The sequence below is a fragment of the Lutra lutra genome, chromosome 3, assembly GCF_902655055.1.
Source record: "Lutra lutra chromosome 3, mLutLut1.2, whole genome shotgun sequence".
NCBI classification, from domain to species: Eukaryota; Metazoa; Chordata; class Mammalia; order Carnivora; family Mustelidae; genus Lutra; species Lutra lutra.
In genome coordinates, this window is record NC_062280.1 from 124396363 (window position 1) to 124416394 (window position 20032).

The 20032-nt window shown below is 38.7% G+C and overlaps 1 protein-coding gene across 3 annotated transcripts in view; it reads right to left on the bottom strand.

Annotated features, from left to right (window-relative positions):
* The window catches only part of USP12 (ubiquitin specific peptidase 12), a 102332-nt gene that overhangs the window by 16484 nt on the left and 65816 nt on the right, over positions 1 to 20032 (bottom strand). For 2 of the 3 annotated variants that reach the window (XM_047722989.1, XM_047722991.1), the window contains 4 exons: positions 18894 to 19107; positions 10235 to 10464; positions 4713 to 4789; positions 4512 to 4595 (listed from right to left, as the gene is read on the bottom strand). In XM_047722989.1, the coding sequence (XP_047578945.1) occupies positions 4512 to 4595; positions 4713 to 4789; positions 10235 to 10464; positions 18894 to 19107 (605 nt within the window). The remainder of the gene's footprint in view (positions 1 to 4511; positions 4596 to 4712; positions 4790 to 10234; positions 10465 to 18893; positions 19108 to 20032) is intronic. The other variant, XM_047722992.1, reaches the window with a different exon arrangement.

The following is a 20032-nucleotide window of genomic DNA, read 5'->3' on the forward strand; positions in this document are numbered from 1 at the left end:
TAGTGCATAAGTCTTTGGCCTCCTTCGTTAAATCAATTTCTATTTTATTCTTTTTTGATACTACTGTAAATGGGATTTTGTTAATTTTCTTTTCAGATTGTTCAGATTGTATACTAACCAAGTTAGTGTACAGAAATGCAACAGACTTTCACGTGATTTTGTATCTGCACCTCTGCTGAACTTACTAGTTCTAACAAGGCTTTTTGTTGTTGTTGTTGTTTATTCTTTAGGGTTTTCTGTGTACAAGATCATAATATCTGTGAACGGAGAAAATTTAACTTCTTTTCCCATCTGGATGTCTTCCTTTTCTTTTTCTTGCCTAATTGCTCTAGGACTTCCAACGCTATGTAGAAGAAAAGTGGCAAGAGTAGGAATCCTTGTCTTATTCCTGATCCAAGAGGACAAGCTCTTCAGTTTTTCACCGCTGAGTATGTTAGCTGTGGGCTTGTCACAGAGGGCCTTCATTATGCTGAGGTATGTTCTTTCTATCCCTAGCCTGTTGAGTGTTTTTTATCATAGACAGGTGTTGAATTCTGTCAAATGCCTTTTCTTTATCCACTGAGGTGATCGTGTGGTTTTCGCCCTTCAAACAGACTGAAACCTTTTGTTTACTTATTTATTTATTTGAAAGAGAGAATGTGTGCAAGCAGGAAGGGGGATAGGAGAGGGAGAGAGGAATCCCAAGCAGACTCCACGTGGGGGCTCAGTCTCACAACCCTGCTATCAAGACCTGAGCTGAAATCAAGAGTCAGACTCCTAACCAACTGAGCCACCCAGGCACCCCCAGAATGAAATATTTTAATGTCAAAATGATTTTTGTTTAATAAGAATGATGATCTGTATATCCACTATCTTATTCTGTTATTCTGAGACTAGAAACTACAGACTTTTACAGCTGGTAGGGATCTTAGATAGCAACTAATCAAGTGAGACCCAAAAGGTTAAATGACTTGCCCAATATCACAATGGAAGTTATCAGAAGGGCTGACACCAGATCCTAGTAGAAAATAATTTCTGTACTGCTATCTTTCCATAAACCCCCACACAATTTATTCTATAGAAACAGCCTAAAACCTGTGTGAAAATGTGTGCCTGCGTAGAGGTATACATACAAAATATGTTTGTCAAAGCCTTATAGTAGTGAAAAAAGGGAACAATCTAAACTATTAGATTTAGAAACTCAGTAGATTATGGCATGCCCATTTAAAAAGTACTATGCTGCACCTCTGAGGAATGATGTAAAAGTATACTTTCACTGACACGTCTGTAATTTATTAAGGGAAAAAAATTATAAAAACTGTACATAGAATTCAATTCCATTTCAAGAATTACATGTGTACACACATACACTCTTTAAAAATCTAGGATACACACAAAAAATGTTAACAGTGCTTTTATAAATAATGATTCTTAACTGATTTATACTTAATCTGTGTTTTCTAATTCCTTGACAGGGTATATATATTTCCCATGCATTTTAATAAAAGACCTACTATTAAATACTATATTAAAATCACATGGATGTCTTCAAAACAAACAGCTGGAGTTGCTGGACAATTTCTAATTACTCATGTCTGGCTATTTGTCATTCTGGATGAAGATCAGCTTATGCTCACAGATGCACTTACCTCCATGGAGCCAAAAAAGTTTGTCATTGCACTCCTCTTAGCTACATTTAGTCCTCAACTCTATCTTCCTTAACCAACAGTCTTAAGCACTTTCTACAACATTTTCAGAGTTAATCTAATTTATCAACCCCCATGACATAACCAAACTTAGGGGAGGTACTCTAATCATCTTCACTAATAGAAGGGGACAATGAGTACTCTGTTTTGATTACTTGGGCCCATCACCTAAAACATCTCCCTTCCTAAGAGATACATGTATCCAAAATACAGACAAAAGTACAGTCATTTAAAAATCTGAGTTCTTCTTCCTTTCATGAACGTTTCAGTGTAACCATTTAGCTAAGTAGGGCCCTTTAGGGTAGACATCTGGGCAGACAGGGGAGAGAAGATTGAGCAGAGCAGAGAGCATGTCTGTGCAACAAGGAGTTGTGTGCACGCATGGCGGTTGAGGAGATAAGATCAGTTATGGACAGGGTCACTAACCAAGTAAGTATATAGAAGGATAATGGGAACCAATTTGTACTGTCAGAAGGAAATTATGAATATTAAAAAGGACAAAACTAGAATGAACTCTATGGTGTCGGCTGAAACTGTGGATATAATTGTGACTTCATGGTTTCTCAATATAGACAGATCCATGATAATACAGACAGGTAGACGTAAGCATGTGTGGAGTACATACATATGCACACACACCATCCAGCTCTCTTCACTTGGGGGCTCAGGAACACAGACATCCTGGTATCAGTGAGCATACCTATATACCAAAGTCCTGTTTCCTAAACATCATCGTCCTCCTGTAAGAAAGCAGGCCTCCTGGGATAAATGGCTGATATCAGAGTCGGGGCAAGGAGAGTACAAGATGAGCATGGAACATCTTGTTATGCTGCGAAGTGAAGGGTCACTCAAGAATATGGGACATGCCAAAAAGACACAAGTGACAGCTTGAAGGGGCCCCCACTGGCCAAATGGTAATGGAGCATAACCCACTGAATTAAAAAAAAAATCCTTGAGTCCATGCTGAGATTTAGAAAATGAAAAAAATTAGAAGTCTGATGAGGAATGGGTATATTTACAACCTCAAAATACCTCCACACAAAATACTTATGAATTATATAAATGGATAAAACCATTGCTTAACAGTGAAGACCTCTGGGAGACATCACCACAGTCAAGTGCTCAAAGAGAACAGCACCAGTAACTGGATGGGCAGGAAAACGTTAACCTCGCAGGCCTCAGACTATCTTTCTGGAAAGGCCTGCTGGCAAGGACGGTCCTTGGTTAACATATGAGAATTTGGATTTGAGGAGTGTTCCCACCATTCCCTAAATGATGGGAGTGTCTCAACAGGCCTAAATTGTCTGGACAAACAATATGGTTTACACTCAACACCTCCTTTCCTTCTGAGAGTCTGGAATTCTGGAACATTGCTAGACAGAGGGGTACCTACATGCCCGGCCCTCAGTTTAAAACCTTGGACACTGGGTCTGTAATGAGCCTCTGGGGGAGATGACACCTCCCCCATGTCCTATTCAGCACTGAAGGAGGTCAGTGTGTCTTGCGGGACTCCATGGCACTGATCTCTTGGAAACTCCCCTGGCTTTCCGCTCTGCGGAGATGCTTTGCCATCTTTCCCTGTAACAAGTCTTGGCTGTGGGCCTGACCATACATGCAGAGTCTCGCGAGTCCTTCCAGTGTGTCTCAGAAGCAGTCTGAGGGACCCCACACGTGAGACAAATCAGAATCACGGATAAGAGGACACAATGAGAATAGAGCATCACCTCTGTGAGATGCCCACCAGAATACATAACCTAAACCTCATCATAAGAACACAAAGAGGGGCGATCTTTGAGATGAACCCAAAGAGGGACAATCTATAAAATAATCTATAATTTTCAAAAGCGTTGAGATTTTTTTTTTTAAAGATTTTATTTATTTATTTGACAGAGATCACAAGTAGGCAGAGGCAGAGAGAGAGAGGAGGAAGCAGGCTCCCCGCCGAGCAGAGAGCCCGATGTGGGGCTCGATCCCAGGACCCTGGGATCATGACCCGAGCCGAAGGCAGAGGCCCCAACCCACTGAGCCACCTAGGCGCCCCAAAAGCGTTGAGATTTTTAAAGCCAAGAAAAGACTGTTCCAAATGTAAAAAGACAAAAGAGACATGAATACTAAAGATAACATATGTTTCTGAACTGGATCTTTTTGTTCCAGAAAGGACAGTACTGGGACATCCGTGCTAGTGAAATACCTTCCACTAGAACAGTTAATATGTCAGCATGACTCGCCCCAGGGGGGTGACTATGGCAATAGGGAAACTTCCCTGTTGGTAGGAAACAGCCACTCACGTGTCCATGATCATGGGACATCATACCTTACTTTTGAGTGGTTTTGGGTAAAAAAGCATTCTTGGTACTGTTCATACAACTTTTCTTTGAGCTTGAGATTGTTCCAAAATAAAAAGTAAAATAACAAGAATGGTGATGACGTGATTCCATTTCTCGACACCAAATACCAAATGAGAGAGAGTACAAGATCCTATGTGGGGCTAGTAGAAGCAACAGTAGAGGAGAGGAAAAGGATCTTCCCCACTCTTCCTCCTCACCAAGATCAAGTTTACATAAAGCAGGCAAGCTTCAAAGTCAAGTATTTTAACTGTACTGGTTGATGATTCTTAAACAACTTTCATTAAGTGGAGAAAATCACTGGAGGTTGCAGAGCTGACTGTTGCTTACCCAGTAATAACTTAGTGAGTCTTAATTACTTAATGATAAAACTAGGCACTTTTACTCTGTAGATTTTCAGGCATAACTTTCAGCTAGAAAAGCCCATCTACTTGACCCACTGCCAGAGAACTACTACCAAATTTTAAAAACGTTACATTACCGTTTGTGTGCTTCCTGTTTGCTGCGACATTCTTCACAGTAATATTTGTATTCACTGCACAGAGTTTCTGTGTTGCTGAAACCCCTGTGTAAAATTCAAGATAAATTTATTTTGTCTATACCAGAAAACTGTGTATTCATTTAAAAGTATTCTAAACCGAAGATATTCATTAAACTTCAAGATAAGTAACTCTCCAGTTACCTTAAGCAGTGAGTGATCGATGTGTTTTGTTCCACGTCAACAGAAAGGTCTAAAAAATCTTCATCTTTGCTGCTTATCTGTAAAAATAGGGAATTACCTTTGATTTCTTTAACTGTCAGTAAATCATTGTTCTGAAGTGACAGAATTAAATGCATTCATTCTATTAGTAGTAGTAAGTACATGAAGAATTCACCTTCCACGAGTTCAAAAGAAATCTACTGGATCTGGATTATCCAAACGGACACTGAGTAAAGGACTCTCAACACACATACAAGTTAAACAGCGAAGTCCACCTGTGACTGATTCCCTTTCTGGCAAAGATGAGGATGTGAAATCCCATTATTTTCCAAAACCTTGGTATTATGGTGAAACATGAAACAAACTGCCCATATATACTAATTCTTAAAAAAACACGGGCTAAGACTGAATGGGGACACTTGGCAAAGGGCATCACACCTGTGCTGTTTTATCATTCAAGGAAATAATTATGCCTAAAATGCCAAATTACAATCTTCATTGACGACCAAATTACAGTCTTCGTTGATGACCTCCTTTAATCCTTCTTCTTCTTCAAAAAAAATCTAACATAAAGTTCTGTTTGAATTATGGGTAACTCATCTGATTAAAAAAAATTCAAGTTATTACTTATTCATTTGAATTGGATTAGGACAGAACTTCAGACATCAATTTTCCTAGCTCTTCCCTTCAAAGACTCTATGCTTAAGGTTAGCACACAACAGGAGATCTCGGACTGTACCTCTCACACACAAGGGCTATAAGCCCACTGCAATAAATGCCTTCCTGCTTCAATGGCGCATCAATTTTATAAGATCGGCATCATTAACTTGTGACAGATTACATGGTTGTACATACTATATACGTACGCAAATAGGAGTAGCTATGAGTGCCATGTATGCACAGTCTAGGGACACCAGGAGGGAAATGATCTGGGTCTCAAAAGATTCAGTGAAAAAGAGAGTAAGAAAGACACACAGAGAGAGGAAAGGGAACGTGAAGTGCTAAGGAAAAAGAATCAGCCCATCTTGGGAGGAAGGAGGGTAGGATGTCGAGGGATAGCATGGGACAGACAGGTGAAAGCCAGACTGAGCAGGGCCTTATATATAGGCTAAAGAGAAATAAAGATTAGAGAGTCTGGTGTTTCTCAAAATGAGGTCTGTGGTTCTCAGGCACTGCCTCAGGGGTCTTCATTTTAGATTTTCATCTTTATTACAGCATACAAAATTTGACATAATGATTGTTCTGGATCACCTGGATATATCTGAATTACTATGTTTGGGTTTACAGTTCTGTTGGTACCGGGAAACTACCAAGTGGGGCAGTATTTAACTCTTCAAAGTGTTTGTACACACGTCTGGTTGGACTCCCCTGTCCTAATGTCAGGTCACACCCAGGATGTGGAAGACTCAGTAAAGCCCTGTAGGCTGGAGATGTGGGTAGGGAGTCATTAGCACAGGCGATAACAAAATGGAACATGACCCTCCCAAGGCAGAGCGACAAGCAGCCCAAAACAAAAGCCTGGAGGAAGCCCACATTTGAAGGATTAACAGCAGAAAAAGAATGGGACCAGAAGAAAGCATCAAAGAACAGAAGAACACAAGAAGAGGGTGCCATTACAGAAACCCAACCTTCTACCAACTGGGACATTAACAACTGTGTTACTAACATCTGCCATATGAACACTGTCTCCAGGAAGCCCACTCTGAACCTTCACAATTCCGTCCCACTCCCACCTGGATAGGTCAGCTCCACTGTTGTCCAACTCCCACGGTCGTGCTTACTTGAATGACAACGTACTGTACTGGAATTACCTATCTGTTGGAAAGCCTGCATGCTCACCTATGAGCATCTTGAGATCAGAATCGAGGTCTTACTCATCTTCCACCAACCTCTACCCATCTTCTACCTGGCAGAGTTGGTACTCAAATAGTTGTACAAAACTAAATGAAGAAATGCTATATATTCACTCTGAGAAATTCTCAATTTCATTTCTCTAGCTGAATTTGATAAAGGCATGGTACTAATGATCATTTACTGAGTCTGCAAGATGACGATTGAGATTTTGAGGAAATATTCTCAATTCACACCCTTAATTCTTGGGAGACTATCTGCAAATACATATTGCAGACCACAGGAGGACCTAGCTAGCAAGGAATGGGTGGAAGGATCACTATCCATCCATTATAAGTAAAATTAATAAATATTTGAGCAAAACAAGGATGGGTGATATCACTTTCTCCATCTAATCCTCACTCCCATCATCCTCAGTCTGTAATATAAACTTCAAAGACCTTACATCACAGTATCCCAAAACCCTCCCAAATCTACTTTGCCAGCTTCACCTATTACTGCATTTCTCAACATGCTAAGCAAATTTAACTATTTTCTGTTTTATCGAAGAGGATGAATTATACATATCTTCTAACACAGACCAAACTCCATCATATCAAACATCAAAAGCAACTGCCAAATTCTATGATTGTACCTATTATTCCAACCAAAACACTGCTCTAATAATTGGACAATATATTTACTTCCTAAAGCTTAGAACTCAGCTTCAATAAAATTCTTCTTTGTAAGATCTACAAAACTTGTGTTAAAAAATAGATGGAGTTGGTTAGATTGAATAAATATGAGTATTGAGACCAATTCCTGCCATCAAACATTGCCCAAACTCATAACTATAATTAACTAATGGCTGCAGCAATGAGCAATAATCCTTACTCTAACCCAAAAACATCTTCACAGCATGTTAATATATTCAAACACTCAATTATACCTCTTTCACTTGATGTGAGGGAGGGTCACCAATAAAAATGTATTTCCACAAAGAATTTTATTTATTTATTACTACTGTGTCCTTCATTAACTAAAATTATACTACTCACAACTATCATTTTCCAAATGCCTGATTATAGTTAAACAGATCAATGCATAATCAACAGTCAATAGATCACTCATCAGTATAGGTCATGGTTCTATTTAAAGACCCTATCTTTTAATTCATGGTGGAACCAAAACAGTCACCATTTGGAGAGAGAGTGAGAGAGAGAGAGAAAGAAAGAAACTACAGTATTACTTACATTAGAGCCAAAAACAAACAACAAACAAAAAAACCCCACACTCATCTATACAAACATAACAAAATAAAGTATGTACAAGATCGACATGAAAACTACAAGATGATTTCTTTCTAAATCAAAGAAGATGTAGATAAATGTACAGCCCATGTAAATGGACAGTTAGACTCAAGATTGTCAAGACGTCAGTTTTTCCCAACTTCATCTACAGAGTCAAGGCAATCCCCCCCTTTGAAATCACAGCACACTATCTTGTGGATATATTTTATGTGATTCTATAGTTTATATGGAGAGGCAAGAGGCCCAGAGCAGACAAAGCAATAATCATCAAAACTTGGGAGGCAGGTGAATAAGATAAGTAAGTGAATGGATAAACTACAGAATATCCACATAATGAAATATAATTAAGTGATAAAAAGAAATGAGCTACAAAGCTACTTACTCTATGATTCCAAATATACGACATTCTGGAAAAGTCAAAACTATGGAGGCAGTAAAATGATCAGTGGTTGCCAGGGATTTGGAGAGGAAGGAGGGATGAATTTGTGAAACACCGAGCGAAACTACTCTGTATGATACTGTAATGACAGACATGTGTCATTATACATTTGTCAAAACAAATGGAACCCCAGCACAGACAATACCAAGAATGAACTCAAAATATGAACTACAGATTTTAGTTAATGTGTCATTGGGCGCCTGGGTGGCTCAGTCAGTTAAGCAGTTAAGCATTTGCCTTCGGCTCAGGTCACGATCCCAGGAGGGATCGAGCCCCACATCTGGCCCCTTGCTCAGCGGAAAGCCTGCTTCTCCCTCTCCCTCTGCCTGCTGCTTCCCCTACTTATGCTCTCTGTCAAATAAATAAATAAAATCTTAAAATAATAATAATAATAATGTATCATTATTGGTCCATCAACTGCAACAAATGTACCTCATTAATGCAAGACATGAATCATAGGGGAAAGTGGAAGAAAGGAGAAAGAGAGTTTGGGAACTTTCTGTACTTTCTACTCAATTTTTCTGAAGTCCATTAATTAAAAAATACAATTTCCTATTAGCCTCATTCAACATACTAGGGTATATTTATCTGATTTAGTCAAACAAGTGACCATGCTATTCTTCCAAACATCCATAAAACATCTGTCTTATTTTTCTTGCTTGTGAATTCTCTTTTCCAATGGACGATGCTACTCTTCTGTGCTATTAAAGACTAGTCATAGAACCATCATAGCAGGACTGGACCTGAGTGGATGCTAAATGTTGCAGGAGATTCTGATGAACAAGATATTTATGTCTCCCCACAGACTGCCTTTACCAAGGCATAAAAACAAGACATAATCAACCAGAGAAAGTGAACAACACCTCCAATGAGAGATCAGAATTTTACCAACGAGAGGCAGACGGATGTGTGCCCACACGTGAGACCCTGAGAAAGACATATTAACTGAATCACTCCAGCCAACAATGCATACCTGCGTCTCAGTTAGAAGGAAACATCAGATAAACTCATTATGAGAAATGTTAGATTTTTTTTAAAAAGGACATATTCTTTAAAAATGTAAATGTCTTAAGAAGGTAATGATACTACGAAAGGACTGGGCTATCTGACCCCACATAAAATCCATTTTCAGGCTTCTTCCCTACTGCTCATCTTTATGAAGTATCCAGCAAGTGGGTACTTTCCCCTGCTTGAGTGTACACAGTATGCTTTAGTTTTTATTCCAACAATCAACAATAAACAAAACTGCAGGAAAAGGGAAAACAAATTAATGTATCTCCCTAACCTGTAAGTTTCTTATGGACTTAAGTAAGACACAGACATATAATTTCCAGAACATGACTCTATGGCCTCTTACACTGGAATAAAAAAAAATACAGTTGACCCCTGAGCAATGCAGGGGGGGTGACGGGCACCGAAACCTCCTACCCATGCTGCCACTGTTGAAAATCATGTGTAACTTCTGAGTCTCCAAAAATTAACTATAAGAGCCTTCGGTTAACCAGAAGCCTTATTGATAACATAAAACTTGATTAACACATGCTTTGTGTATGTATCATAGTATGTATTTATAATAAAGTTAGCTACAGAAAATCATTTTTAAAAACCTCACATTTACAGTACTATACGTATACCAAAAAAAAAAATCTACAAATAAGTGGACCCATGCAGTTCAAGCCCCTGTTGTTCAAGGGTCAACTACGGTCCAAACCGCAGTATTTTTCTGTCAGCTCAGGTACTCACTGTTAATAAGCAGCATTACTACACAGCATACCGAGTACGAGAGCAAGTACAGCTTTGATAATTCATTTATGCTACACCTAAGAAATTACAACCTTCATGTTCATCTCTCACACTCATCCTCTAAGAAGTTTTAATAAAAATGAATTAAATCTGCTCTGTACAAAATTTTATGACATACTTACAGTTTCACAAGTAAGACATCTGGTTTCATTTGTCAGTGTTCCCTGAAAAATCTCGTGAACCCACGTTGGGTCTGGTGTGCTGTTGTTGTTCTCATTGTCAATATTACCGTTAGGTAAACGGCCATTTTGTTTTTCCTGCTTTCTTTCTTCTTGTAAAATATCAGCAATTGTATTTAGTAGGTAATTTAGGAATTCATGGGCATCTTGCTGCATGTAGTTGTCAAAAAGTTCTAAAAATAAAAATATATTAGAGAATTATTTCAAAATTAATAACCTGATTAAAACTAGATTTAAAACAAATATCCAATATTCTATCAGAACTAAATACAAACGTCTGGTATTGTCAGTCATGTATAAGAAACAGATTGTCTTTCACAAAAACATATGACTAAACTTGGAGAAAATACAGTTAAGACAAATGAGAATATTCTTTTTAAAGCAACAATATTAAGTGATCCACGAGAAAAGGGCAAACTACCCTCACACGTTTATATAATATATGGAAGAGATCAGAAACAACTGCCTTTTGTTAGCTCCTCTGATTATTCCACAAAGATTATAACATGGCAAGTTTTATTTTTTAATATATTTATTTATTTGACACAGCAGGTTTTAAAACAGAGGCTGGACAACCTCTTGCCAAGGCAAAGCCAGCTGGGTAAGAACTACACAGAAAGGCTGTGGAAATGACAATGACTGGGCCATGCATCCTAGGGATTCAGTCAGAGGTGAGGCCTGGAACCTGGAACTTTCCAGAGTTCCTCCAGAGGACTCTGATCTGCAGTCAGGTATAGGAAACAACGGTATCACAAATCATCTATTGAATCCAGATAATCTCTAAAAGTGAGATTTTGTAACTCTGTGAAATGTTCCCTGTAACTATACAAATGAATAAATATCACCAAAAACCAGTCACTAACATGAACTGCTTTATACCCAGCACTGGACATTACACCACCTGAAACTGAAAGGTAAGGACTTCACAGGCAGTATCGCAGTTTATCTTTTTAACAACTCTGTGACGCTGTTATTGTCATCTTCCAAATGAGGGAATGGGATCAGAGAAGGAAAGTCATGTCGCAGCCAGAAAGTGGCAGGCCCGGGACACAAAGCAGGCAGTCCCAAAGCAGCTGAGCTGCATACCAAGCAGCCTGCCCAGGGAGGCCCAGCCCCACAAGGGCACCTGCTGCTCAGCGATCAAACACACTGAGAAGATGACCTGGCCAGCAATATTTTACCTTTAGATCCTCAAGGCACATTTAATAAATTCCAAAGATATCACAGCTAACATTTTTTAAATAAAAGACAACAAATTAGGAACAAAACTTGGGCAAAGTCTAAGATAAAAAAAAAAATTACATTTTAGAAGAGCTACAGTTATGACTGAATAAAATTAAGTTTCTATGCATTAGAAATCACTGAAAAAGTTTTAAAAAAACATAAAAATTATTAACAGCTTCAACACATGAAGAGTTTATATAAAAGGAAATACCAAGTGTGGAAATCAACAATTTATAAAAACAACATTCAAAAAGTTAAAAAATGTGAGAAAATGTTCAATCTTATGGTAATCAAAAAGGCCTTGATTTTCTGGTCTGTAAAACGGAATACCATCTTCTCTTGCAAAGTTACTGTACAAACAGAATGGGAACTAGTGAAAATGTGGATTTGGGAGGTACAGTCAAAATAAATACTCATTTCACTCTTGGTGTCAAAAAGACCTGTAAGGAGCCTCAGATGTAAGGTGCAGCTGCTCGAGCAAGACTGTCTGGATTCCTAGGATGGTTTGGCCTTTAATTACGTGTATGTCACAGGCAATTTATTAAACCTCTTTCTTGGAGTTCAAGTCAAACTCAATAATACTAATGCAGTTAGGGCCACTCCCCACTTCTCTTCTGTAAACTTGTCCTGAGGGATTTGATTAGCCCTGAACAAACCCTTTCTTTATGTTTTAGAACAATGAAAGCCTTGAGTCCTGAGAGATATTGCATTAGCCTATGTGGAGTTAACATCTAACTGATGATAATTTGGTATTCTGTGTCCAGTGGTTTTTGCCCATGAGGGACAGATCCAAGAGACTGTGACACCATTCCCCATCCCCTGTTGCCGGCAGAAGTCTGTGTGTCACTCCTGACACTGACACAGCTCACTGCAAAACCTCCCAGCTGTCTACTATATCTTCTTGAGACAAACCAAGTCATGGTCAGAACCCTTAGATGGTTCCACCACTGGACTGATCTAGATCTAGGCAAGGCTGGGGTAACTGAAGTCAATTACCTTTCACTTTGCCTCTCAGTGCAATGATGCCTCATCCCTGAAAATACCAGTCTACCTCCCAACCCCACTCTCCCATCCTCTATTACTCGGAGTCGTTTATTGTTCCTTATTTCCTTCCTCATCCTTGGAATTTTCTTCTTCCTCAACCCTTTCTGTTCCCTCCAGGAACAACGTTCTGTTCTAAACTCCCCACCTCTTCAGCCTCTGGCATTTTTGAGCTCCCTGCAGCCACTTCTAAATCATTACACTTCGCTTTGCATATGAAAATCTCGCCCTCAGCCAGAAAAGCTGTTAAGGTCTGGCCATACTACCCTGAACCCCCTTCTTTCTGTGGTCATCTGCCAACTTGCCCTCACCTACTAAAGGCCTGATTCGTGGTCTCTTTGTCCATCCTGACTCCTTCACCAACCCTGACACTTTGAGTGTCTGGGCAGCTTCCAGAAGTGAACATGCCACCCTTAAAAGTCCCCTTTTTCATCTCTCACTTACTCACCCATCCCCAGGTCACAAAAGAACCACCCACGTCTGCTAAGAAGGAAATATACTAGAGTTGATTAGGGTTCAAGGAAAATACGAACAAATTGGAAAAGTCAGCGGGGAATCTAAAAGGAAGGATAATGGGAAAGGACCAGTAATATTTTATAAAAATTTTTTATAAAAACTCTATTTTTTAATATTTTTTAATATATTTTATAAAAACTCTAAGGGCCTAGTTAAAGTGAGATATGAACAATTTACTCTATATGCTGGATCTCTATATGCTGGCTCAATGCCACAGTCTAAAGTAGTCTCTTTTCCACGAAATCAAGTTTTTTCTAACCAAAGTTTTTGGTGTTTTTTTTTTAAATATTTTATTTATTTATTTGATAGAGATCACAAGGAGGCAGAGAAGCAGGCAGAGAGAGAGAAGGAAGCAGACTCCCCGAGGAGCAGAGAGCTCGATGCAGGGCTCGATCCCAGGACCCTGGGATTATGACCTGAGCCGAAGGCAGAGGCTTTAAAACCCACTGAGCCACCCAGGCGCCCCTCTAACCAAAGTTTTAGTGAATATATTTTTGCCGTGAATATTTAAAATAAACTATAAAATTAGAAAATAACTAAAAAGATATAAATAAAAAATTTTCTGGTTAAGAAAAAACAATAAACAATAAAGAAGTCTCTTTTTTTTCCTGTTAGAAGTTATTTTAGCATCTATGCATGTCTTTCAAAATAATTTATAAAGTAAAAATGTGCAAATACTTTTGTTTTTTTAAAACTTGAAACATCTTTTTTTAGATGTTGTTCTTTTTTTTTTTTTTTAAGATTTTATTTATTTGTCAGAGAGAGAGGGAGAGAGAGAGAGCACAGGCAGACAGAATGGCAGGCAGAGGCAGAGGGAGAAGCAGGCTCCTGCTGAGCAAGGAGCCCGATGCGGGACTCGATCCCAGGACGCTGGGACCATGACCTGAGCCGAAGGCAGCTGCCCAACCAACTGAGCCACCAAGGCGTCCCAGATGTTGTTCTTTTAACACAGAACAAGGACTTCACATTCACAGACATAGCTCAACTGACTTGAACACTCAGGAAATGAGATATAAAGTAAACCAGAAAATACTCTTTAAGCATTTTGTTGAAATATTTAAAATAATTTACAGTCCATTTTTTATAAACACAGTACAGTAAATGTGCCAGACTCTCGCTGTGCCTGAGTAGCCAATACAGATTTAAAAACTTCAACCAGAACCACATAAACAGCAAAACAACATCAACTAAATGGCCACAGACAAGACCCATAAACTGTATTACATTTAATTTCTAAAATCTTGGTTTCCTTATGGTTTGCTTTCTTTTCTGCTAAGTAGCATGATGGGAAAGGTGGGCTTCAAAGTTGCTTTGGCAAATTAAACAAATTCACTCATTCACTCACTCACTCATCAAATATTTAGTAAGCACCTACTACGTGCCAGGAACTAGATTACATGCTGGGAATACAATGGTGAGCAAAAACAAATGGGTTCCCCTCATCATGGAACTGACAGTCTAATGGGACAATTTCATTATTAAATAAATGAATATGAAAGGTATAAATTATTAAAGTCCCAAATAGCTGCAACATTAATGCAAAAAAAAAAAAAAAAAAAAGGAATAACTAAATGCGTAAAAATGTTATGTGTTCTTCACAATTCAGAAATAGTTAGCTTTCATTAATACAAAAATCTTTTACGATCTTTTGGAGAAACAGGATTAAAATGAACATGGGAATTATTCACCCACATCTATTTAATAGGTGTTATTTGTAATTATTTCCTCACTTAAGGAAGACCAATCCTTAAAAATATATTCTTACATATTTATATTAGTATCTCTCTGCACCACCTGAAGCATCGCTAGGTACATACAGGTTTCTTGAGAATAAGTATCTTCTCTGTCTCATTCACTGCGTATCTCCAGACCCAGGACAATGCCTGCCACATATTTAGACGTGCTTGACGTCATAGGAATGAATGAACGAACGAACTACCAAATGAACGAGCTACCAAATGAACAACAGGGGCGGAAACAGCTACGACAACATGGGAAGAAATCTGGGCCCAAACAATGGCGTGAACTATGTGTGCTGTTAAGGCCCAGTGAGTCAGAGCACACAGCTACATGTGCCAGCTGAAGGGACTTTCAAGCTTCTCACTTCAGCTCTCTAAACTAACATAACTGATCAACTCCCTTTCCACGTTTTTTTTTTTTTTTTTCATGGAGATAACACATTAAATCACATGACTATTGGTCCTCTCCACAAGTTTCTGGCAGTCAGCAGAAGCTAAATATATAATAGTTAATCAATTCAAACATTCAGCTAGTTTCCCATCATTAAGGAGAACACATTTATGGAGCAAGTCTTATCACACTGTAAAAGTACTATGCTACAGTTCTTATATGCTCTGATTAGGGAACATGAATTAAAATTTTGAAAGCAAAAATCCATTACTGAAATTAAAAGTTTCTTCCCAAGTAATATCGAAATGATTAGAAATGATATAAAGTATCAGTGGTTAACATAATATGGAGCTAATATCAACTGCAAATACAAAACATGACGTTTATTTACAGCATACCATGGAAGAAAACTGGTTTAAGAACAACAGTCCAACAGTGAAAGTTAGTGGAAATTCTGAAATGGGCAATATCCATTTGTGCCAGAGATTTAAAAACAAACAAACAAACAAAAACCCCCAGCAAACGTAATGTCAGAAGGAGAGTTAAGCAATGGATAGCCCATTAAATGCTCTTTAACTCGTATGCTCTCCGCTACAAAATTACCAGGAAAAAAAATCAAAAGGCAAAACTGTACTTCATACAAATGCCAGCAACATCAAATAATAAACATGCTTTTCCATTAAATATTGTTTCTGAGGTATAGAAAAATGAAACAAAACTGTGAGAGGATAAGTTTGGAATATTCACTCTGGAATCAATTTCATCAAACAAAAGAAGTCTACTGTACAATGTACTCTGCCTAAACATTTAAAAAATTTTCAGAAAATACTGAATTATTAAAAAAATAACAAACACTGTAAAAACATCCCAGCTTTGACAAGCAAACATATAAAGCCACAGAGACGCAACTTTCAAAACACAGTAACTTGAGCTCTGTGTGCAGTGTGACTTACTGTAAATTTAAAAAGCCACTGCTCACTTCAGGACCATAGGCATGTACCTCCACCCAAAGTCCCATGCTGAAACTCTAACCCCCAATGTGCTGCTCTTTGGAAGTGGGGCCTTGGGAGGACCTTTAGGTCTTTAAGACTGGGATTAGTGTCCTTTTAAGAAGAGACATGAGCGAGTTTGCTTCTCTCTCTTCACCATGCGGGGCACGACAAGAAGACAGCCATGTGCAAACCAGGAAGACAGCCCGCATCAGACGCTGAAGCTGCCGGCATGCTACTCCTGAATGTCTCAGCCTCCAGAACGCAAGAAACACGCATCTCTTGTTTAAGGCACTCAGGCTATGGTACTTTGGTTACAGCAGCCCAAACTAAGAGCACATACAACAGATTAAAGAATAGGGTCCAGGCACCTGGGTGGCTCAGTGGGTTAAAGCCTCTGCCTTCGGCTCAGGTCATGATCCCAGGGTCCTGGGATTGAGCCCTGCACCAGGCTCTCTGCTCAATGGGGAGCCTGCTTCCCTTCCTCTCTCTCTGCCTGCCTCTCTGCCTACTTGTGATCTCTGTCAAATAAATAAAAATCTTAAAAAAAAAAAAAAAAAAGAATAGGGTCAAGGGGCGCCTGGGTGGCTCAGCTGGTTAACCGTCCAACTCTTGATTTTGGCTCAGGTCATGATCTCAGGGTTGTGAGACCAGGCTCTGCTTCTGAGCCCAGCGCCCAGATCCACGATCAGCAGGAAGTCTACTTGAAATTCTCTCCCTCTTTCTCTGCCCTCCCTGCCCTCAAATAAATCAATCTTTTTTTTTTTAAAGATTTTATTTATTTGACAGAGAGAGAGAGATCACAAGTAGGCAGAGAGGCAGGCAGAGAGAGGGGGAAGCAGGCTCCCCGCTGAGCAGAGAGCCTGATGTGGGGCTCGATCCCAGGACCCTGGGATCATGACCGAGCTGAAGGCAGAGGCTTAACTCACTAAGCCACCCAGGCGCCCCTCAAATAAATCAATCTTAAAAAAATAATAATAATAAGGTCAAGAAAAATGCACTATTCACTGAAAAAGAAAATACTGTGTATTCTATGTTTCACGTTTCTGATGCTGACCATTTCTAAAATACTAACAAAATCACTGAGAAAGATGGCACGTTCAATTACCATGTACATGAATTTCCTACCAAGACAAAATCCCTGAAGTTTCATACCAATACAGACAAAACGACTGAAGGGACTTGAATCACTCAGCCAAACTCTAACAGAGCTGTATTTGGTGTTCTTAAAAACAGAAGATACTACACAGATTTCTAATTTAAGAGAGATGTTTGGCTTTCAGAGGGAAAACACAAAAAGATTTGTTTTTGTGAATGAATGATCAACTGCTTTGTATCTGTATACAGAGGAAATGAACAAAATCTTTAACAACTGAATCAGATTCAAGAATAATAGTCTATTGCCATGTTATCTCAGTGTCTTCTTACATTTCAGGAAACTGGATATGACCCAGGCTTATCTCAATTCATGGGATAATGAACAATGTCAGCGCAGTTAAGGACAGCATTATTCAATGGTGTGTTTGGTAACTAATCTTAAAGACGTCTCAAATCTTATTTCTGTGGGCATCTTTTGATAACAAATCAAACTAAAAATACCACTCAATTTTATTTCCACAATGATTAAACTGGCTACATCAAACAAAACCCAGAATTCTACATGTGATTTAAATCCTACTTGAGGGGCGCCTGGGTGGCTCAGTGGGTTAAAGCCTCTGCCTTCGGCTCAGGTCGTGATCCCAGGGTCCTGGGATTGAGTCCCACATTGGGCTCTCTGCTCAGCAGGGAGCCTGCTTTCTCCTCTCTCTGCCTGCCTCTCCTGCCTACCTGTGATCTCTGTCTGTCAAATAAATAAATAAAATCTTTAAAAAAAAAAAAACTGATGCAAATGTTTTTTTGTTTTTGTTTTAAATAAATAAATAAATAAATCCTACTTGAATTTTCTGAGGTAACATAACACAGCAGACAGAATATGGGACTTAGATGTCAGGAACATGTGTGGGACCCTTATATGCCATTTTAACTCCTCTGAGCATCTACTATTTCATATAAAATGAGGTAATAACATCTGACTTCTGGGCCTGCTGTGAACATTAAACAAATCTAAAAGAAAAACATTGAAGAGAGAAAAGAGAAGACAGGCTTAATCAGTAACTATTTTAAAAAGGGGGTGAGTAGAGTTAAAACCACCTACACCTACCCTAAGCCAAAAAGTTTCTGGAAAGCTTTTTAGCCTCTATTCTTCGCATGGCTAAAGTGGGAGAGATCACATGCTCTCTAAATCAGGGTAGTGTAGGATCGAATGGGTTAACAGACATGAAAGCACTACAAAAACAACAAATAATGGGAGGAAGACCCAACTTTATTCTCGATAGAACCACCAAGCAGGCAAAAATAAATAAAAATAAAAATAAAAAAATAAAATAAAATAAAAAATTTATCATTTCTCATTTCCTGGCATACAGAATGTAACCTCTGTAGAACATACTTCCAACATTAATCATACCTCATATTAATTACTGTGTGATTACCTCCCTCACTAAACTAGCACGTCCTTCAAGACAAGAACGTCAGCTTTGGTTTTTCCATGGCTAACATACTTTCAGTCTTAGAAGATGCTCAGTTAGTGCCTGCTGAACTGTGGTGTGCTGTTATTTACCCTTTCTGGTACGTAAGAATACATTCAGAAGTAGAAGAATTACCATTTTCCTTCCGTAATCTTGTTATGAACTTCTTAGGAGGAATCACCCCAACCTTCTTCTTCTGAGTGGCTATGCTATGGAAGAGGTCTGCTAGGCAGGTAAGAAGGTTCTCCTTCTTCCTAGGTTGGCTCTTGTATGCTAGAACTTTTTCCCGAAATGGACGACAAAAATAAAGTGCTTGAAGAACTGAATTACAGTAGCAGGTATTCCCAAACTAGAATAGGAAAAAAAAAAAATCTTGTTAAATATGGGGCAACACATTTTCAAGAGAAAGAATTTCCATGTATAGTTAAGAAAACAGAGAGAAGATAGGGAATTTATGGTCCTCATAAATTAAAAGGTTATCTGAGAGTAGAAATAATTATTCTGACTGCAAATCTGCCATTTGAACATTTTTAAACGGATGCTCCAGGCATTGGTTTCAGGTTAAAACTGAAGGAAAACATATGCAATAAATTTGGCCTTCATGAAAACTAATTTAAAAAACTATACAGTTTAAATAGTAAGAGTACTTAAAAGGCTTAGACTTCTTTATAATTCTTTTTTCAATTCCCATTGTTACATTTTAGATATTAAGCATTTCATATATTATACATTTTAAAATATAACTCTCAAAAATTCTTTTGAAAAAACACAAAAGTGAGGTTTTCTATCAGATTCTTAAGTGCCATCAAAAAATAAAAACAAGGGGTTCCTGGGTGGCTCAGTTGGTTAAGCGTCTGCCTTCAGCTCAGTTCATGATCCCAGGGTTCTAGCACTGAGCCCTGCATCAGGCTTCCCTGCTCAGTGGGGAGTGTGCTCCTTCCTCTCCTCCTGACCCTCCCTGCAACTCTCCCCGCCCACCCAGCACTCATGTTTGCTCTCTCTCAAATGAATAAATTAAAAAATCTAAAAAAAATTAATAATAAAAAGCAAAATAAAATGAGATCCTCTGAAATGTTAGATTAAAAATTTTCAAGGGCACCTGGGTGGCTCAGTAGGTTAAGTGTCTGCCTTCTGCTCAGGACATGATCCTAGGGTCCTGGGATCAAAGCTCCACATTAGGCTCCCTGCCAAGCAGGGAGTCTGTTTCTCCCTCTGCTCCTACCATCCGTCCCCCCGCACCGTGTTCTCTCTCAAGTAAATGAATAAATAAAAAT